This window comes from Lepidochelys olivacea (genome assembly GCF_965140295.1).
Source record: "Lepidochelys olivacea isolate rLepOli2 genome assembly, chromosome: 15".
In the NCBI taxonomy this organism is placed as follows: domain Eukaryota; kingdom Metazoa; phylum Chordata; order Testudines; family Cheloniidae; genus Lepidochelys; species Lepidochelys olivacea.
In genome coordinates, this window is record NC_140425.1 from 25,355,538 (window position 1) to 25,372,302 (window position 16,765).

At 39.7% G+C, this 16,765-nt stretch overlaps 1 protein-coding gene across 1 annotated transcript in view; it reads right to left on the minus strand.

Moving 5' to 3' along the window:
- TMEM132B (transmembrane protein 132B) overlaps positions 1–16,765 on the minus strand; it is a 360,998-nt gene that overhangs the window by 105,347 nt on the left and 238,886 nt on the right. Inside the window, exon 4 of the mRNA XM_084648700.1 lies at positions 3,412–3,598. Within this exon, the coding sequence (XP_084504826.1) occupies positions 3,412–3,598 (187 nt within the window). The remainder of the gene's footprint in view (positions 1–3,411; positions 3,599–16,765) is intronic.

Below are 16,765 nucleotides of genomic sequence, written 5' to 3' on the forward strand. Positions count from 1 at the left end.
GGCTGTCAATAGGAGCCAACAGGTCTGCACTTAAGCTCAGCAGCATCAGCAGCAAGTCTGCAATTGCCCCCATACCCAGCCATGCTTCTGCCTTGTATCCAGCCTCTCCAGCCTTGTCCTTGTCCTGCTTCATTCCACCTTGCCCTGCTCTCTTGCCTAGCTTCTGACTCCAGCTACTGATTTCTGGCTCTGACCCCTTGGCTTGATTCCTGGTTCCTTACTCCAGCTCTCGTCCATGGCTCTGGCTCCTGTCCCTTTCTCTAACCAGTAAGTTGGGCTCTGGGTCTAACCACCAGGTCAATCCACCCACATCTTGGTCCTGACAACCCGGCAATGAGGGAATGTTGATCATAGAGGGCTCTTGCTCTTTTTATTTTGTATTCCAGGAAAGCCTTGAAAAAGTTACAGATGTACTTATGATTGGCCCTACCAGCAGCAGCAGCAGAAAACAATAGTGAGATACTGAACCATGTGTAAGAGAAACCCTGTTTGTTCTGGCATGAGCATGGGGCTTATTTATCCTGACCAACAGAAAGATTTAGGAATTTAACTTCAGTTTAAGTCTTTATTAAGAAGGGTCCCTAATGCTCTGCACAATTCCACAGTCTGGTTTTGTTTGTTTAGTTTTCCCTCAACAAACATACAGAGGTCTCAAACAATGTAAACCAGACTTAGAGTTCCAGTTTTCAGCTAATTATAATGGTAGCCACCTGCAAAACTCTTCCTGACAAGACATTTTTCAGTATACAGTTTAGCTTTACACAGTGCCGATGGTCCGATTTATACACAAAGTGAATTTGTACAGGAAATTACAAAGACTTAATTATTTTTCACTGGCCATGGGATTTTGAGGTCATCAAAATACCTGATCCCACAAACTAAGAATCAACTCCTCTTTTCACATTCATGCAACGTCTCTCAAGCCAATGAGCTTGCATTTGGCTCTACGTTTTGTATAGGAAAATTAGAACAGTCAAGAAATTAAAGGGACCCCCCCAAGTAATTTACATTCAATGTAGAAACAAGGAGTTTAAAACCCACTGCATTTTGATACACCTTTATAGTGTTCTTCTAAGGGACAAAAATATATGAGATGATATTTATTTACAGATTCTATGTAGTTCAGGAAACGGTAGGAAAAAATTTACAATAAAATTGACTTATTAGTGATGGAAGGAGTTGAGGAACCCCTCAAGAAGAACATTAAAATATATTTTCTTAACTTTTCAAGAACTTTCTGTAACACCTGGTTTCACTGAACAGAACATGATAGTGTATGGTGCATTGGCTTTTGTTCCCAGTTCAGCAACACAGGCTGGAGCTTGTCTTGCAGTGAAGTGAAGCAGCACCACAAATGAGCAAATATGAGAGGAAGGAATGCAAATAAAATCTGTTGTTCTTGCTACTGCTATCTCAGACTCTTCTGTTAGCCTAGGGCCAGCCAGGCAAAGAAGCTTGCAGTCAGAGGGAGATAGCTGAGCTACTGATGAAAAACATCACTAAGGACTGTGACCATATGAAGAAACATTAGGATGTCCCAAAAGGAGACAAAAATACGTAAATATTATATATATATATTATATATATATATATATATATATTTTACTCTCTCTCTCTCTATATATATATATATATATTACACTTCAGGTTTTTTTCCCCATCATGATGTAAAATAAGAGATGAGAATATGAGCAGCAAAATTAAGATGCATCTGTAGATCAGGACTACAAACCTCTGACCTACATTCAGAGATCCGGGGTTAGAAATAGGCACCAGCGGCCAATTCAGCGATTAGAGGGAGCGGGGGACTATTATAGAGAAAGCAGGACCAATTGCAAATTTCTGATCCAAACATACATTATGCACCTTTGAAAGTTCACCTCCAGAGGGCTGCTAATTTGAACCCAACTCTACTATGTACCGGTAGCACTCTTAGTAGTGTAAATATCTTATGAGCCATTTCAACCAACTTGTATAACAGTGGTATTGTTTATCCCTCACTGTACATTAGTATTACAACCTGAATCATCACTAATAATTGACAACATCACCTCCAGTTTATTTTAGTTTTGCTCAGTCTCCTCTAAGTGTACTGATCACTTATTTATATGCTCCAGGAAAGCCTCCCAAAAAATCACCCTGTAAAATACCTCACTTGTATTTTTTTTTCTATCGCTGGATATCCAGCAAGTTTAGACATTGTCAGTGAGAACACAAAAGAGTCCTGACTAGATCTTTGTCTGTATTTACTGCTCTCCTCCTTTTCTTCTCTCCCAGAAGGACAGGGTAACATTTGTGGAGAGGTTTCAGAGTAGCAGCCGTGTTAGTCTGTATCCGCAAAAAGAAAAGGAGTACTTGTGGAACCTTAGAGACTAACAGATTTATTTGAGCATAAGCTTTCGTGAGTTACAGCTGACTTGGAATGTTTGGATTTTTGTTGATTAGGTGGTAGAGGAACAAGAAAAAAAATTAACTTCCTTTCGCAGGACTGGGGTGGGGAGAGATTTAAAATGTATCAGTAGATTGAAATTTATCATTAAATTCATAATTTTTTAAATCAAATTAAGCAGGAAAAAAATTAATTCTTCATAAGATCTTTAGGACAATTTCTCAAAGGAAGTTCTGCAGACAGGGCCTAATTCACCATTCTGTTACATCTGCTTTACACCAGTGTAACTGCATTTAAATGCAATTGATTTGCAACCAGCAAAAAGTTCTAGTAACAGAGGTCCCACAGTCACACCGAAGGTCCATATAACAAGCTGCATTTGAGTACACAAGTAGCCACTTACATGAAAAAAAGCGGGGGTTAGGTTTTTTTGACCACACATATTACACCCTGCTTTGGAAACAGGGCCTCTCTCTAAATCTAAAAATCTAAGTCTTTAGAAACGATTTTGTGTCCCCACTGTATAACTCAAAATGAGTTTTTTATTAAATTGACATTTTGCAGCCCACTGGTCGGTGATTTAGTCTAGTGCATTTGAGTGCTTTGGGGAAAAGCAAAGCAAAATATGGCCCAGTTGTCTGGCTTATAAATGAATTTTTCTACACATGTGGGCTAATTTATTTAAATGAAAATGTCATAACTAATTGTAGCATTTAGCCTTAGTGAGTATGCATGGCAGTCGCATTAACACAACAGAAGACAACAGCTCCAAAGGAGTTGTTACTATGTACCAGGCCAATAATCCACTAACAGAAAAGAATTTGCACAATAGACTCTAATGGTTTCCAAGGAGCCATTATGGTATATCAGGTAAATAAAATATTATTGAAATGTAGTTTTTGCATTTAAACCATTTTCAGCAGATGCATAGGAAGTAGCAAATTAAAAAAATGGTTCATGTTTCCTTGAGTACTGAAAGGAATCAAAAGAAGCATTTGAAAAACAAAGCAGCAGTTTCTTACCATTGCAAGAGGAACAATTCCTGCAAATGTTGTTTGGCTGACAAAGATCTCTGAGACCACCAGTTCACTCATCGAGTCTTCTCTGGGGTATTCCACCTGCCAGGTAATTTGCTGAGCTCCTGCCAGGCTACTGCTATTGTCAATTTCAAAGTCCATCTGCAAGATCTCATAGAAGGAGATGTTTGCTCTGGAAAACAAAATGCACATTAAGTGCAATTTAAAATGAAGCATCAGCGAAATGTCAAGCACAAAATAAATTGCAACAGGTTTTTTTCTTTCCAGTAGGGGAATTATCAGATTCAACATGCAGACTTCAGGAAACGTTGCCTGATCTATTGATTGTGTATTAATTATTTAAAAATCTCCAATCGACAAATTAACACCCTAGGTTTGACAGGCTTCAGTTCCAAGAGTCCAGAGAGTTGGAAATCGGTTGGTTACGGTTTAATTGGAAACCCCAACGTGCACAGTTGCAACACTCACTGAGGAAAAAGCTTTTGACCTTTTAATAGTTGTATTGACACAATTAGTAAACTCACAAATGTTCCGACCCAAACCAGAATGCAACAGTAATGCAATATTAATTTTACATCCAGCACCATGCCATATGCACACTCATACAATCCTTGTGAAGACCCAGAGTAGAAAAACAGGTGGTGGTCCACAAGTGTCCAATCCTATATCTTGCATGTCAAGTGATTCCAATGGTTGAGGTCTCAGTTGTCTAGACTCTAGGCCGTGGTTAGCCATAAATGGCTGCTATGAATATTCATCAGAGTGTTCAGCCTCCTTTGCCCATAACTCACTTCCTCATTCTAATAATGTTGGGGTATCCTGATTCTGTATGTTCAAATATTAATTATTTCAGATATATTAGCATATATGTCAATTAGTTACTATAGCAATACTGAGGTTAAGCTTCTGCTCATGTTAGAGTTGCCAATTTTTGGTTGGATGTATTCCCGGAGGTTTCACCACATGACATAATTTTTAATTAAAAATTAATCTTTAATTCTTGGAGACTCCAGGACAGTCCTGGAGGGTTGAAAACCCTCACTCACGTTCCTATCCCAAAACAGCCAAACTGGCATCATCTGACTTTCTGCAGTTACCAATCAGCATTTTGCGGAATTTCATAAGAATTTCTAGCAAAATTATCTCTTATGCAATATTGGGATTTAGGGTCACTGTTGATCATTTTGCTTATGCTAATGCTTAATAGGCCTAACTTATGCTAATTACTTAAGCTAATGTCTTATGGGTTTGGGCCTGTAGTCTTATATTGTTGTCTTATACCTATATCTTATCCTTATACTTAAAAGTTAACTTTAAGCCTATAGGCTTATACAGGGATTCTCAAACTTCATTGCATCGTGACCTCCTTCTGACAACAAAAATTACTACATGATCGCAGCAGGGACCGAAGCCCAAGCCTGCTGACCCAGGACAGGGGCCAAAGCCCTGAGGCCCTGGGGGGGTGCTGAAGTTGAGAGCTTCAGTCCTGGGCAGTGGGGCTCGGACTTCGGCTTCAGCTCCGAGCCCCAGCAAATCTAACGCCAGCCCTGGCGACCCCATTAAAAAGGGGTCACAACCCACTTTGAGATCCTGACCCACAGTTTGAGAACCACTAGGCTAACCCATAGGCTATAGAAGTTGATAAAAGACTAAATCAAACAATCCAGTGGGCAATGGCTATACTTTATAGATGAGCTGACAATCTATCTTTTAGCTTTCTGGAAAGGAAGCATGTTTCCCATTAAACTCAGACTTTAATTCTAAGTAATCTCAATGAACCTGTAATATAAACCCCAGACACCACACGGCACAGATGTTGCTAAATTGTTTATTCAGGTACCACTATCATTTGGTTGTTGCAAATACTGACGTTCTGAAACAGTAGAATGTTTGGTCATTCCTCATGTTGCACCAGAAATGAGCTCTCAGCTTTTTTTTTTTTCCCCCTCATTCAAATATGAACTGGCCTTTATCTCCATGCAAAAAATGGATTTGTGCTAATTATACATCACAAAAACGTGCGGTTACATTATCCGTATTTTCAGTTCATGGGAATATATTGCTTGTTGCTGATGCACACTTGTAATTGTATGAAGATCGTTTTATTTTGGTCATCTGGGAATAAAAGATTAAAAGTGGATGTAAATGCAAAGCATTCAAACTCTGTTTGTGACTTATTTCTGTTTCTTTTATTAAGAACGACACTGAGGGCATGTCCACACTTACCAGGGGATCCACACACTGCAATCGATGCACTGACGGTCGATTTAGCGGGTCTAGTGAAGACCCGCTAAATCAACCGCAGATCGCTCTCCCATCAACTCCTGTACTCCACCTGAACGAGAAGCGGAAGGGGAGTCGACGGGAGAGTGTCTCCCATTGACATCGCAAAGCGTGGCCCCCGCGGTGAGTAGATCTAAGTATGTCGACTTCAGCTACGTGAATAGATCAATCTCCCTCCCCCCCCCATAGTGTAGACAAGGCCTTAGGTACAAGGACTTGCCCACAGCCACACAACAGATCAGTGACAAAGACAGGAATGGAACCGAGGTCTCCTAAAGCCAAGTTGAATGATCTACCTACTGGGAAACACTACCCCCCTTACAAACACCTGGCTCTCACTCCCACAACTACAACACTACTGCTTTTTTAAGATGATTTTTGCCCAAAATGCTCGAGTCCACTAAACTAGTCTAAAGTAATACTGCAGAAAAGTCTATCCATGCATAGCTTTAACTTTCTTATACTGCTGCTCTGAAGTGAAAGTGCAGTGCAGAGACCTTAATGTTCATTTATCTTCTCTACCCTCAGGCAAGGCTAGAAGCTATTAATGCATCGCCTGGGTGACCAACCAGACTACCAACAAGATGCCAAAGACAAATTACGCTATACAAAGTCAGGGATATAATTAGAAACGTCTCAATTTCTGCAGAAAAATATTGTCAGCATAATGCAGAATTCAATAGTACGGGACCCTGCTCATTACTTCTAACTATTTGTTTCACTTAGTCACAGACAGAAGACAGTCATAAGTCAGAAATTAAATTTAGAGATCAGCCCTGGATACAAATTCTAGATTCAAATTTTGAACCCTCTGGGTGTGTCTGGATCTGGAGTTTCGGTTCAACCCATTACCCCAAAAGGGACTAACTGAAAAAAAATTCAGAACTGGGTTCAGAATTCTTAAAAACTCTTTGGACCTACAGTTCTGGTTAGGATTCATCTCTAAAGTAATTAGTAAGACTAGGTAGCATTTCAGTACACCACAAGCTCTGTCAAAAACCGAGCTAAACGAACAATGTCATGATGTCAGCTGTTTTGTGCTCAACCCATGACTCTGTTATCCTCTTCTGTTTTTCTGTATCCAGAGAAAAACTATACACTTACAGTCTAAATGGCCAATGTTATGTTAAAGACAACAGCACGAAGTCTCCATAGTCATCAAGGTTTACCTGGTCCTCCCTCAGCACACGGGGGCTGGACTTGATGACTTCTTGAGGTCCCTTCCAGTCCTACGTATCTCTGATTCTAGGCAAGAACAGCGCGTGTGTGTTCTGTATACAGCTAGACTTGGCAGAATTACATTTTTATATTTTTGTAATTTTGACAGATGATAGCTTTGTTTATTTTAAGTATTTTTTTCTATTTTTATCAATTTAAATTTTCACATTGACAGGAAATCATTTAATAACAGCAGACACTGACATTCAGAAAGTTAAAGCTTTATAACTGTTAAAAGAAATTACAAACCTCAAATTGAAATATACAGATATATAAATATTCTTAAATCAAACTCCCATAAGTTCTCAAGCAGCACTTTTCTTATTTTGCCTATCTGTAGTTTTCAATCACCATCAGTGGAAACATTTTTTTCGTCGGCTTGTGTGTGAACTGTGAAATCAATGTTTACCAACATTTACCAATAAAAATCTAATCTGAGCCTATATATAACAGACTGCAGAGACTGTCAGGGAGGAAAATGGCCACTTCCTCTGTAAACAGGCGAAGTTCTAACTTTCATTTAAAGATAGATACCTCTGTATACTCCAATTGCTTGAAATCAGATTTAAATTCCGACATAGAATACAAAAGGAGAACATCAGATACACTCACTAGGATTGGCAGGAAATCAAGAATTCCATTTCATGAAAAATTTCAGTGGGGGCCCTGACCCCAGGATAGCCACTATCTCAGCGGTCAGCGCATTCGTGTGGGACAGGGGAGAAGCAGGTTCCAATCTCTACTCTACCTAATTTAGAGAAAAGACTTGAACCCGAGTCTCCTGCACCCTAACCAACAGACCATTGGCTATTCTGAGGTCTCACTCTCTGATTTTAACCAGAAATCCCATTCTCAAACTGAGCAACTTTCCCAATGAAACCTTCATCAAAACAGATACAATTTCCATGAAAAGTTTCAACAGCTTGACATTTTCTGTGAAGAAATCTAGTGTCAAAAAATTCCTGATCAGTTAACACAAACACACACACACACAGTCCCTGACTTGAAATGAACAATCGGAAACTACAAAACAGGAAAAAAGGGTGCTGGTGGAATCCAGTTTGCCAGGAAAATTCTCTGCCATTACTTAAATGAAAAAAATATTGCTAGTCAAATGCTTCCTGCTTTGTTTCTGAAACAATTTAAATGTACCGAAAGATGTCAACATTTCAAAACAGGGCACCAGCTTTTTTCTTTTTTTTTTTTTTTGGAAGACTGCTAAAAGAGCTGTACTGATGTGCCAGATTCACTGTGCTCTAATTAGGTTTCATTTAGAGAGTTCCTCCACCAAGTACACAGCTTTCACAAAATGGCATTCAAGCCCCTGCACTACTCTATTCATCGGCAGTGCTACAAATTACTTTCTTGACAGCAGGTCAGCGAATTGTCTCCAAAACTGTGGTCTCTCTTTTTCACTCTTCAAAACAAAGATCTAGCCCTCAGAGCAATGCTATGTGCTATAGTATCTGGGACACGGAGTCCCCCACGGAGAGGCGTACGATCAGTCCACAGACTTTGCTCCAGATCTCTTCCCAGGTTACAGCTATTGCAAACAAATGATAAAGCTTTAAAAGTCAATTTCTTTCTTCCTCAGTTCATGGCCTCCCTTCTGTCCCTACAGTCCTTGTTCTATCTCTCATCTATAGATTCTTGTGTTTCCAATAGCAGGAAGACTGACACTTAATGAATATTGATACATAAAGCAATGTATTAACTGTTTTCAATAACAGTGTGTTGTCAGCAGGCCTCTCAGTAGTTAATTCAGGAACTCTGAAATTCTTAAATCCAGGGCACTAAAGACCTGGAGCATCTCTCCTTTACAGTGGGGCAAATCAGAAGTAAACTCCACTGAAGCAACTGGAGGTAGGCTGGAGTAAAATCTCAAATAAATCAGAATCAATCCCTGAGAATTTAGTATTTACTTTCTTCAGACTTCATCAACCTCTATTTACCAACCATGATACTCTGTCTTAAAGTTCCCACCTTCAGTAGTGGGGATTATCTACATGCCTTTCTGTTCCATCTTTTCTTTTTAAAGAAGCTCTGTCCTGTCATGGCAAATCTTCGATTTCTCCTTGGCCTACTCTGTACTTTGTGACCAATATTGAGAAGTTGGCTCTCACATCCTCTGGGTCACTGATGTTCTTTAAGTGTCCAGCAAAGATAAAATGCCATGGAAGTGGAAATTCTACCAGCAAAGGAGAAGAGTGTAACTCATACTATTATCAGCCATTAAATCCTATTAAACCAAACTCTGTCCTAAAACCTGGCAACTCTTTCTTGCAGCCCATTCCATCTTTGTCTAAACAAGTTTGCAGCAGAGAAGTGCTCATGGAATCCGAGGGTTGTAAGTTTCTTTTCTTCTCTCCCTTCCTTCATCTTCTTTCTCCTCCATTTTTACTGTCTAGTCAAAGCGTCTGCTATCTTGCAAGAACTTTGCCAAACCCAGTTTAGAAGAGCAATAAAAAATAAAGTCTAACTTTTCTTTTTAAATAAAAGTAAGATTATTTCCTGCAAGCAGGAGGAAAAGACCTTATAATTTTAGGCAGCTGGCATGCTTGCTAATAAGTCCATTTCTATGGAAATGAGTTCATAACTATTAATTTTGCCTGCTCCTGATCTATTCTTGATGAGCCTTTCAAATTTAGAAAAGCGCTTCATGATTCTCTCAATTTGGTAATTACTAACTCCCTTTGATGAATCCCACCCAGTGTTTCAGACATGAGACATTCATGAGACATTTTTCTTTCTGGAGAGGAGAAAAAGGAAGCATGGCTCAGTTTTATTTCTTCTCACAGCCTGAAGTAAGGAGGCCTTGTTCATCAAAACACCGTCTTATTTATAATCCTACATTCTACTGTAATTGCTCTGTCGCAATATCTCTTTCCCAGGGCAGATGAAGAACCCCTCAAGATTTTGATGATTTTACTCAGCTTCCCAAAATGTCTCACCTCAAACGTATTTAATGGATTCTGCCAGGTCTCCAACAGAAAGTGGCCGTGGGCCATTTTCAGACTTGTCATTGCTCCATGCACTACAAAATCATTGGGAGGTTTGTGTAACTCTGTGTTCCTGTCCTGGAACATATGGTTTCTGGGATATGATTTAGAAACCCATGCCAAATACATTCCAAATGCAATTTTCATAAGATCCAGAAATATATTTAATGGCAATTAATTTGGACAACACAATCTGGTTAAATTCCAGAATAACGTTTTGGTCCCCAATCCTGCACCTCACATTGCACAGGCAGGTCAACGTACCCAAGCAGAGCCCTGCTGACTTGCATGGACCTCCATGAAGATACAGCAATGGAGAGGCAGCCATCTTCCTATGTGATATCACTTGCAGGGCTGAAGCTTTAAATATTTCCTTCTAAAACTCAGTTCTAAAACTGAGTTCTATTAACGCAGTAAAGAGCATTTGCCCACCTTGAGACAATGGATGTCTCCAATCAAGAATGGTCTTCCAGTGGGACAAATCCTGGACTACGACTCCAGATAGAGACTATCGGTGCTATTGAAAATCCCACCCAAGTGCCTTAAGAGCATGAGTTCCACTAAAAATCCATAGTATTTGTGCTATTAAGTCACTTAGGTGTTTTTGAAATCAAGCCTGATATTTAGACTAATTGTTACCTCTATTGACCTTCATTACCAAAAAACAATGAACTGTCATGGTACTTTTTTTTTCAAACACACACACACACACACACACTTTTCTTTTACCTTAACGTTGCAAGTGGCAGTAAAGGATACCTTTTAAAATCTCTATCTTAAAAACCAATGGCTCTGTATATTCACTATAATATTAGATCAATATTATTAATATGTGAATTGCATGGGCTCATTTAGCAAACTTATAGGTTACTTTGAAAATGTACTACAACTCTAATGCAAAGGCATTAATAAGCACTAGAAAATCAATTATTGTTATTGAAATATGACTGGATTCACTTTATATTTAACATATTTCTTTAGGTGGAACACAGGAATTATAGCATTAGCAATCTAAATACTGGATCAATATCATACTATGATTTATGTCATAATGATAGTTGAAATCTGACTAGTTAGTAGTTACCTTTTATAAACAAAAGAAGGCAGAGCTATCAGAATCAGATTCTTTTAACAAAGATCTGGATTGCGAATGTACCTGAAGAGGCTGGTGTCTGCTTTTTGTAAAGAATGAAATATTCACAATGTCGCAGTGGAAGATGACAGCAAAGCAAGTTCTGAAATGCGGCTAGGTTAGGTGCATCGCTGGATTATTGAGAGTTTGTTGTCAAATTCCGTCAACAATTCAGTTTTCATAAAAACCAGAAAGTTATGTTAGTGGTGTTGGCTTTTAAGAACAAATCATGATTTTTCATTAATTCATGACACAATGTTTTCAGTAAATGACAGTCTGTTTATGAGACACACACAGCAGTGGGAAATTGTGAAAAAAAAATGAGTGTGAACTAGTTAATAATAATAAATGTCTTTGATGCCATGTCATTTGAGAATATTTTGGATCATTTTAAAGTTAATAAAGACCTACTCCTGCTCCCCCTGAAGTTAATGTCAAATTCCCATTGAATTCAATGTGAACAGGAATAGGACCTGAGACAGGTAAGGTTCAGAACATGTCAGTAGTCCAAGCCTTACTCCTTTGATCTCCGTGGGACTTCTTGTATATATATTTGTTGATCAAGAGCAAAGAGCTACAGGATCAGGCCCCATATTTCAACAGCTGTTTGGAAACGCTGAGCACCCAAAACTCCAGCTAAAGTCAATCACAGCTGCAGTTGGGCAATAGCACCTCTGTAAAAAATCCTTCTCCCATTGAAGACACTTAGATTCCAATAGTTTCTAATGGAGGAAAATCGGGCCCTCAGCATATTCCCTCTCTCTTCAGTGCATATATGGAAATTTCAAACAAAAATCTCCTCATTTTTGAGCCGAGAGGAGGATTTCCATACTATCCTGCAGGTTAAGCTTCGTAAAGTGCCACTTTCTGAAATGTGAACACTGGGTGTGTTTAACAAAAATATGTTGCATAACTTTCAAAAGATGGGGTTAGTGACTGAAGTGATTGTTTAATTGTCTTTCCGATTAACCCAGACTTTTAGGGCTTAGTTATCAAAATAAGCACATCCTGGGGAATCACATGATTCTTTTGAGGACTGGAGACAGGTACAATGCCCTGAAAAGAAGCCACCCGCCCAACTCACTCCTACTGCCAGTAGGGGGAAGGAAGTAGAGACGGTATACTCTCCCTCATCTCCATCGCCGCCACTCCAGATCTGACAGGGCCTGTGCAAAAACCAAGGGCAGATGTCTTTAACATGAAGGACCAAAAGGCTGATGGCAGAATTGTCACGTTCTCAGCAAGCTTCAGGGGGAAGGCGGAGGAGAGGGAAGGAACTTTGCTCTTTGTGGTTGGAAACTGATTCCCCCATGATGGAGTTTTAAAACTCCAATTTACACTCACTGTGTCTTGTGCCCTGTTACCTAGCAGTGACAGGGCAGGTACCATACTTCAGTTTTCAAGTTTACATTGCAATCCACCACTGGTCCGAAGATGCTCTCATGGTGCCTGATCCAGGTTCTTTTTTACACTCTAAACCTCAGGACTTCCATCGCTGCTGTGAGAGTGCAAAGAATGCAGGATGAAGCCAAGCAGCATGATCTGGTGATCATGTATGGATTGACACAGCAATTTCTTATAGCCCAATAACAAAACAGCTGTTTTTGTTCAAAGCACACCATCAAGACCAGACATTACCCATATTTTTGCTTAGCCAACATTTCCCTACGAAAAACAATAAATCTAGATAATGAGCAAACATTTTAAGCTCCTCAGCTTTCTTCACTGCCAATTCACAACTGTCCCTCACACTAACTCTTGCAATGACATCCCATTTATTTGATTTTATCCACATCATCATGACAACTCCAGAGATAACTGAGACAATCGTTTTTATTTGCCTCTATCTTTGTGACAGCATGCAGGAAACCCTGCTAGGAAAAGAGGCCGTGGACACTATTTTAGCAAGCCTTTACTAAATAGGACTTACCAGATTAAAGTCAGTTCTGTTGTGATTGGGTGGAGCTTCATTGAGAGCAATGCACCCATTTGCACTGCAGCTCCATTCAGTCCTTGGTTTCAATTTTCCCCGGCTCAAGCTTTATGGAGGCTCTTTAGGTTTCAGAGAACATTTCAATTAAACCAGAATATTTTTCTGACTACCACTTAGAAGCTCTTCATTGTTGTACTGCATAGTTCTTAAAATAGAACTCTTATCACCATGAGAAAGCTCCATACTGGGGATTTTAACAAACACATTCAATTAGACAGAAGCAGAAGTCAGGGTTAGCGGATGCTGGATACGAATAAAACCAACTATTTTTGTTTAAAAGGGGGGAAAAAAAGTATTTATAAGGAGAAATGTTGCCGAACTTAAAATGGTTAATAAACACTGGAGCCAAAACAGCTCCTGATTTATCAGCTTATTTATAATTTTCCTTTACCTGTTCAGAAATCCTTAAACATTTTGAGATCATCATAACATTGTATATTTTCAAATTGTTGTGCAGAGCCTGTAAAATATGCCATAAAACATTTACTGCATGCATATCTGCAGTGGCTGAGTTTTAATCTACAGATGATTTAGAGTTCAAAAATATTTCCGATGTATTAGATGATATAACAGCATTTCTCCTCAAAGGATCTTAAAGCACTTTATAAACCATAAATAAATAAATAATAAACATTTCCCCATGCCCCCGTATTGCCCCACCAATGTTGCAGATGGGTAAACTGAGGCACCGGGCGATTTAATGACCCAGCCATTCTGCCAATGAAGTTTATAGCAAACATTCCAACTGCCTTCAAAGAGAATAAGAGCAGGCCCGAAGTGACTTCATAGTCAAATAGCAAATCAATGCCAGATCCATGAAACAGAAGCCAACCGTCACAATTCCAGTCTCTAGAGACACACTGCAAAGCCAGGGGACAGCTTCTAGGTCTGTCTACGATACGACACTGTAAGCACAATTTGCTCTATATATTGAAATATGGAGGAATCCCACTGAGGGTGATTCACCTACCCACACAACCTGTCCAAGGAAATGAGCTTTGTTGTGAAGAATCTATGCAGGGATTGGCGAGAACGGAATCCATCCCCAACCTGTTAATAGCTCCTCCATGAATCCATGTGCAGGAGTTAGCGGCCACTAGGTGTGCACGGAGGAACACATACACTCCCCACTCCTCCTATTACAAACTACAGGCCTGAGACTGAAAAAAGAAAGCTAAAGCACATGACTCATCAGACTATTTACAATTGTATGGTTGTGTAGTGTTGGGTAGTAGCTCAGCTATATATATAACATAAAACTGAGCTAAGTCACAATAGCCTCATTTCCAGGATACACTGTTGCAGGGTCTTGCAATATTTGGCATTTTTTAAGCCCCAGCTCCAGGACTCATGGGATTACATAAGAATCTTGGCTTTGATTGTTTTTAAACAAGTTTCTAGCCCTCTTGGTTACAGAAAGAAGCTTGAAAATGAGACCTGGAAGTGCCCTAAAGATTCAAAATTCAGAAGGCAAATAAAAAGAACCCTCCATTTATTATTTCTTTAACGTCTTGCGATTTTTAACCTAATCTCATAATTTTTGAGAGACTGACTCATGATTTCTGACTGCTTGGAGTTGGCAATACTAAGTATTAGAGTCATTCAGAAACATGGAAGTATTTCAAACATTTTTTTTTTTTAATAAAACCACCACTCTCAGACACAGCAAAAAGTTACTCACAAGCAGGTTGCCATTTATATTTTAGAGAGACAATCTAGTCTGACAGCTGGATCTCCTTGGGGAGACAATTCAACCAGAGGGAATCTAAAGATGCAAGCTCTATGCGAGTTGAATTTGTGAATGAAAAGGATGTGGTGACGAGCTGCAGATGGTGACACTAATGGACCCAATGTGTTGGAGCAGATACACAAGAACAAAGGGAGAAGAGTGCTAGGGGCTGGAGGACTTTAAAAGCCTCTCGCCACACCTTGAACTTAATCCTCAATTTAATGGGCAGCCAGTGTAAACAAAGAAATAACGGAGAGCAAGGACATTGGAAAATTAAGCAAGCAACCTCATTTGCAACTGCTTGCTGAGGGTGGATAGAAATCACCAGGAGCCCAGTGTGAAAACTACTGCAATAGTCCATAGATGAAATAATCAAAGAACAAATAAAAATAAAAATGTGGCCAAGAATTATTTTTGTCCTCCTACATTCTGTTCAGATTTCTACAAGTTTTGAACATTTAAAAAATCCCTTCTTTTGAACCTATTGCACCTACTGTTACAGCTCAAAGCAGGAGATGGGCCTTATCTACACCGGCAAGTTACTGCGCAGGAAAGCAGCTTTCTGCGGTGTAACTCCCGAGGTGTACACACTGCCAAGCCACTCAGTGCACAGAAACTCCTCAGTGGCAGGGTTGCAAAAAGAACACCTCGATGAGAGTCGTAAGCCTTACAGCACAGAGGCTCCAGTGCTGTATTGGCAGTGTAAACATATTACAGCGCAGGAAGCAATCAACTGGCCTCCGGAGGTGTCCCATAATCCCTCAAATGGCTGCTCTACTCATTGTTTTGAACTCGGCTGCCCTTGCGTGTTGGGCTGATCTGCTCCGGGACACAAAGCAAACCATTAATGTGGACTGTCTGAACGTACAGGACAGCATGCTGATACACGCTCTGTCCCCCAAAACACACTGTCTCTCTCCCCCGCTCCACACACACACACACGCACAACCTCTCTGTCAAACACCCCTCCTTCAGTTGAAAAGCAGCTGGCAATGTAGTAGGATGCCCATGGAACAATGGGATTGGGAAATCTGCATCATACGACACTGTGCCTGTCCCATGAGGCATTGCAAACCCTTCCCTAAGCACCCTGCAGCCAGTTGCATGGTGGGATAGTGACCACAATGCACTGCTCTCTTTCCCATTGCAAGAGTTGCTAATGTGGATGCGCTCCAGCGCACAGTGTGAACACGCAACAGCAGTTGTATTCCAGCACTTTAATAAAAGTGGTATAATTTGTTACACAGAAACTTGCCAGCGTAGACATATCCTTAATGTGTGTCTTAGGGATAGTTCACATCTGCTAACAAAATAAGTGGTAATGATAACAACATAGCCAATGGAGTTACACCAGGGATGAGTTTAACCCATTAACTTCACCACAAGTGAGTTTACCTCCCCCCATCACCGCCCCCCAAATCTCCTGGTTTAAGTAGGGCATGAACAAAATTGGCTTTATAGGCCAATTATGATGAACCAATTTTAGTTCTGATTTTTTTCACCACTAGTGATTTCAAAATACTTAATAAACCCTGAAAATGACACTATATGTGTGTCTGAGCATTACTACATATTAACTAATAAAGGAGATTAATTCAACCCAGATGAGCAAATAGGGGAGTGGATTAGGGTCCACATTCAATATATTGACAGAATAAAGCTACTTACTATAGTTTCACATGCTTTCTTTGTTATTTGATACCAGTTTATGTTCCTGATTGCTCACTGCAAAACCAAAAGTATCAGAATAACCAAGATTTGTAATGTAAATTACTCTATGAAAAGTGTCTCTGGATTTTTGACAAAATAATGAATCTGAACTCTGCTAGACCTGTAAAGATAAATATTGCATCTGATCTACTTAGCAGCAGGGAGGGAATTTAATATTTCCCCTCTCAAAAATTATTCCACCATTATTTCATAATGGCATGAAAATGAGGTCAAGAGAATGGTCACCCATGCAACATTGTCTCTAGGTCACCTTC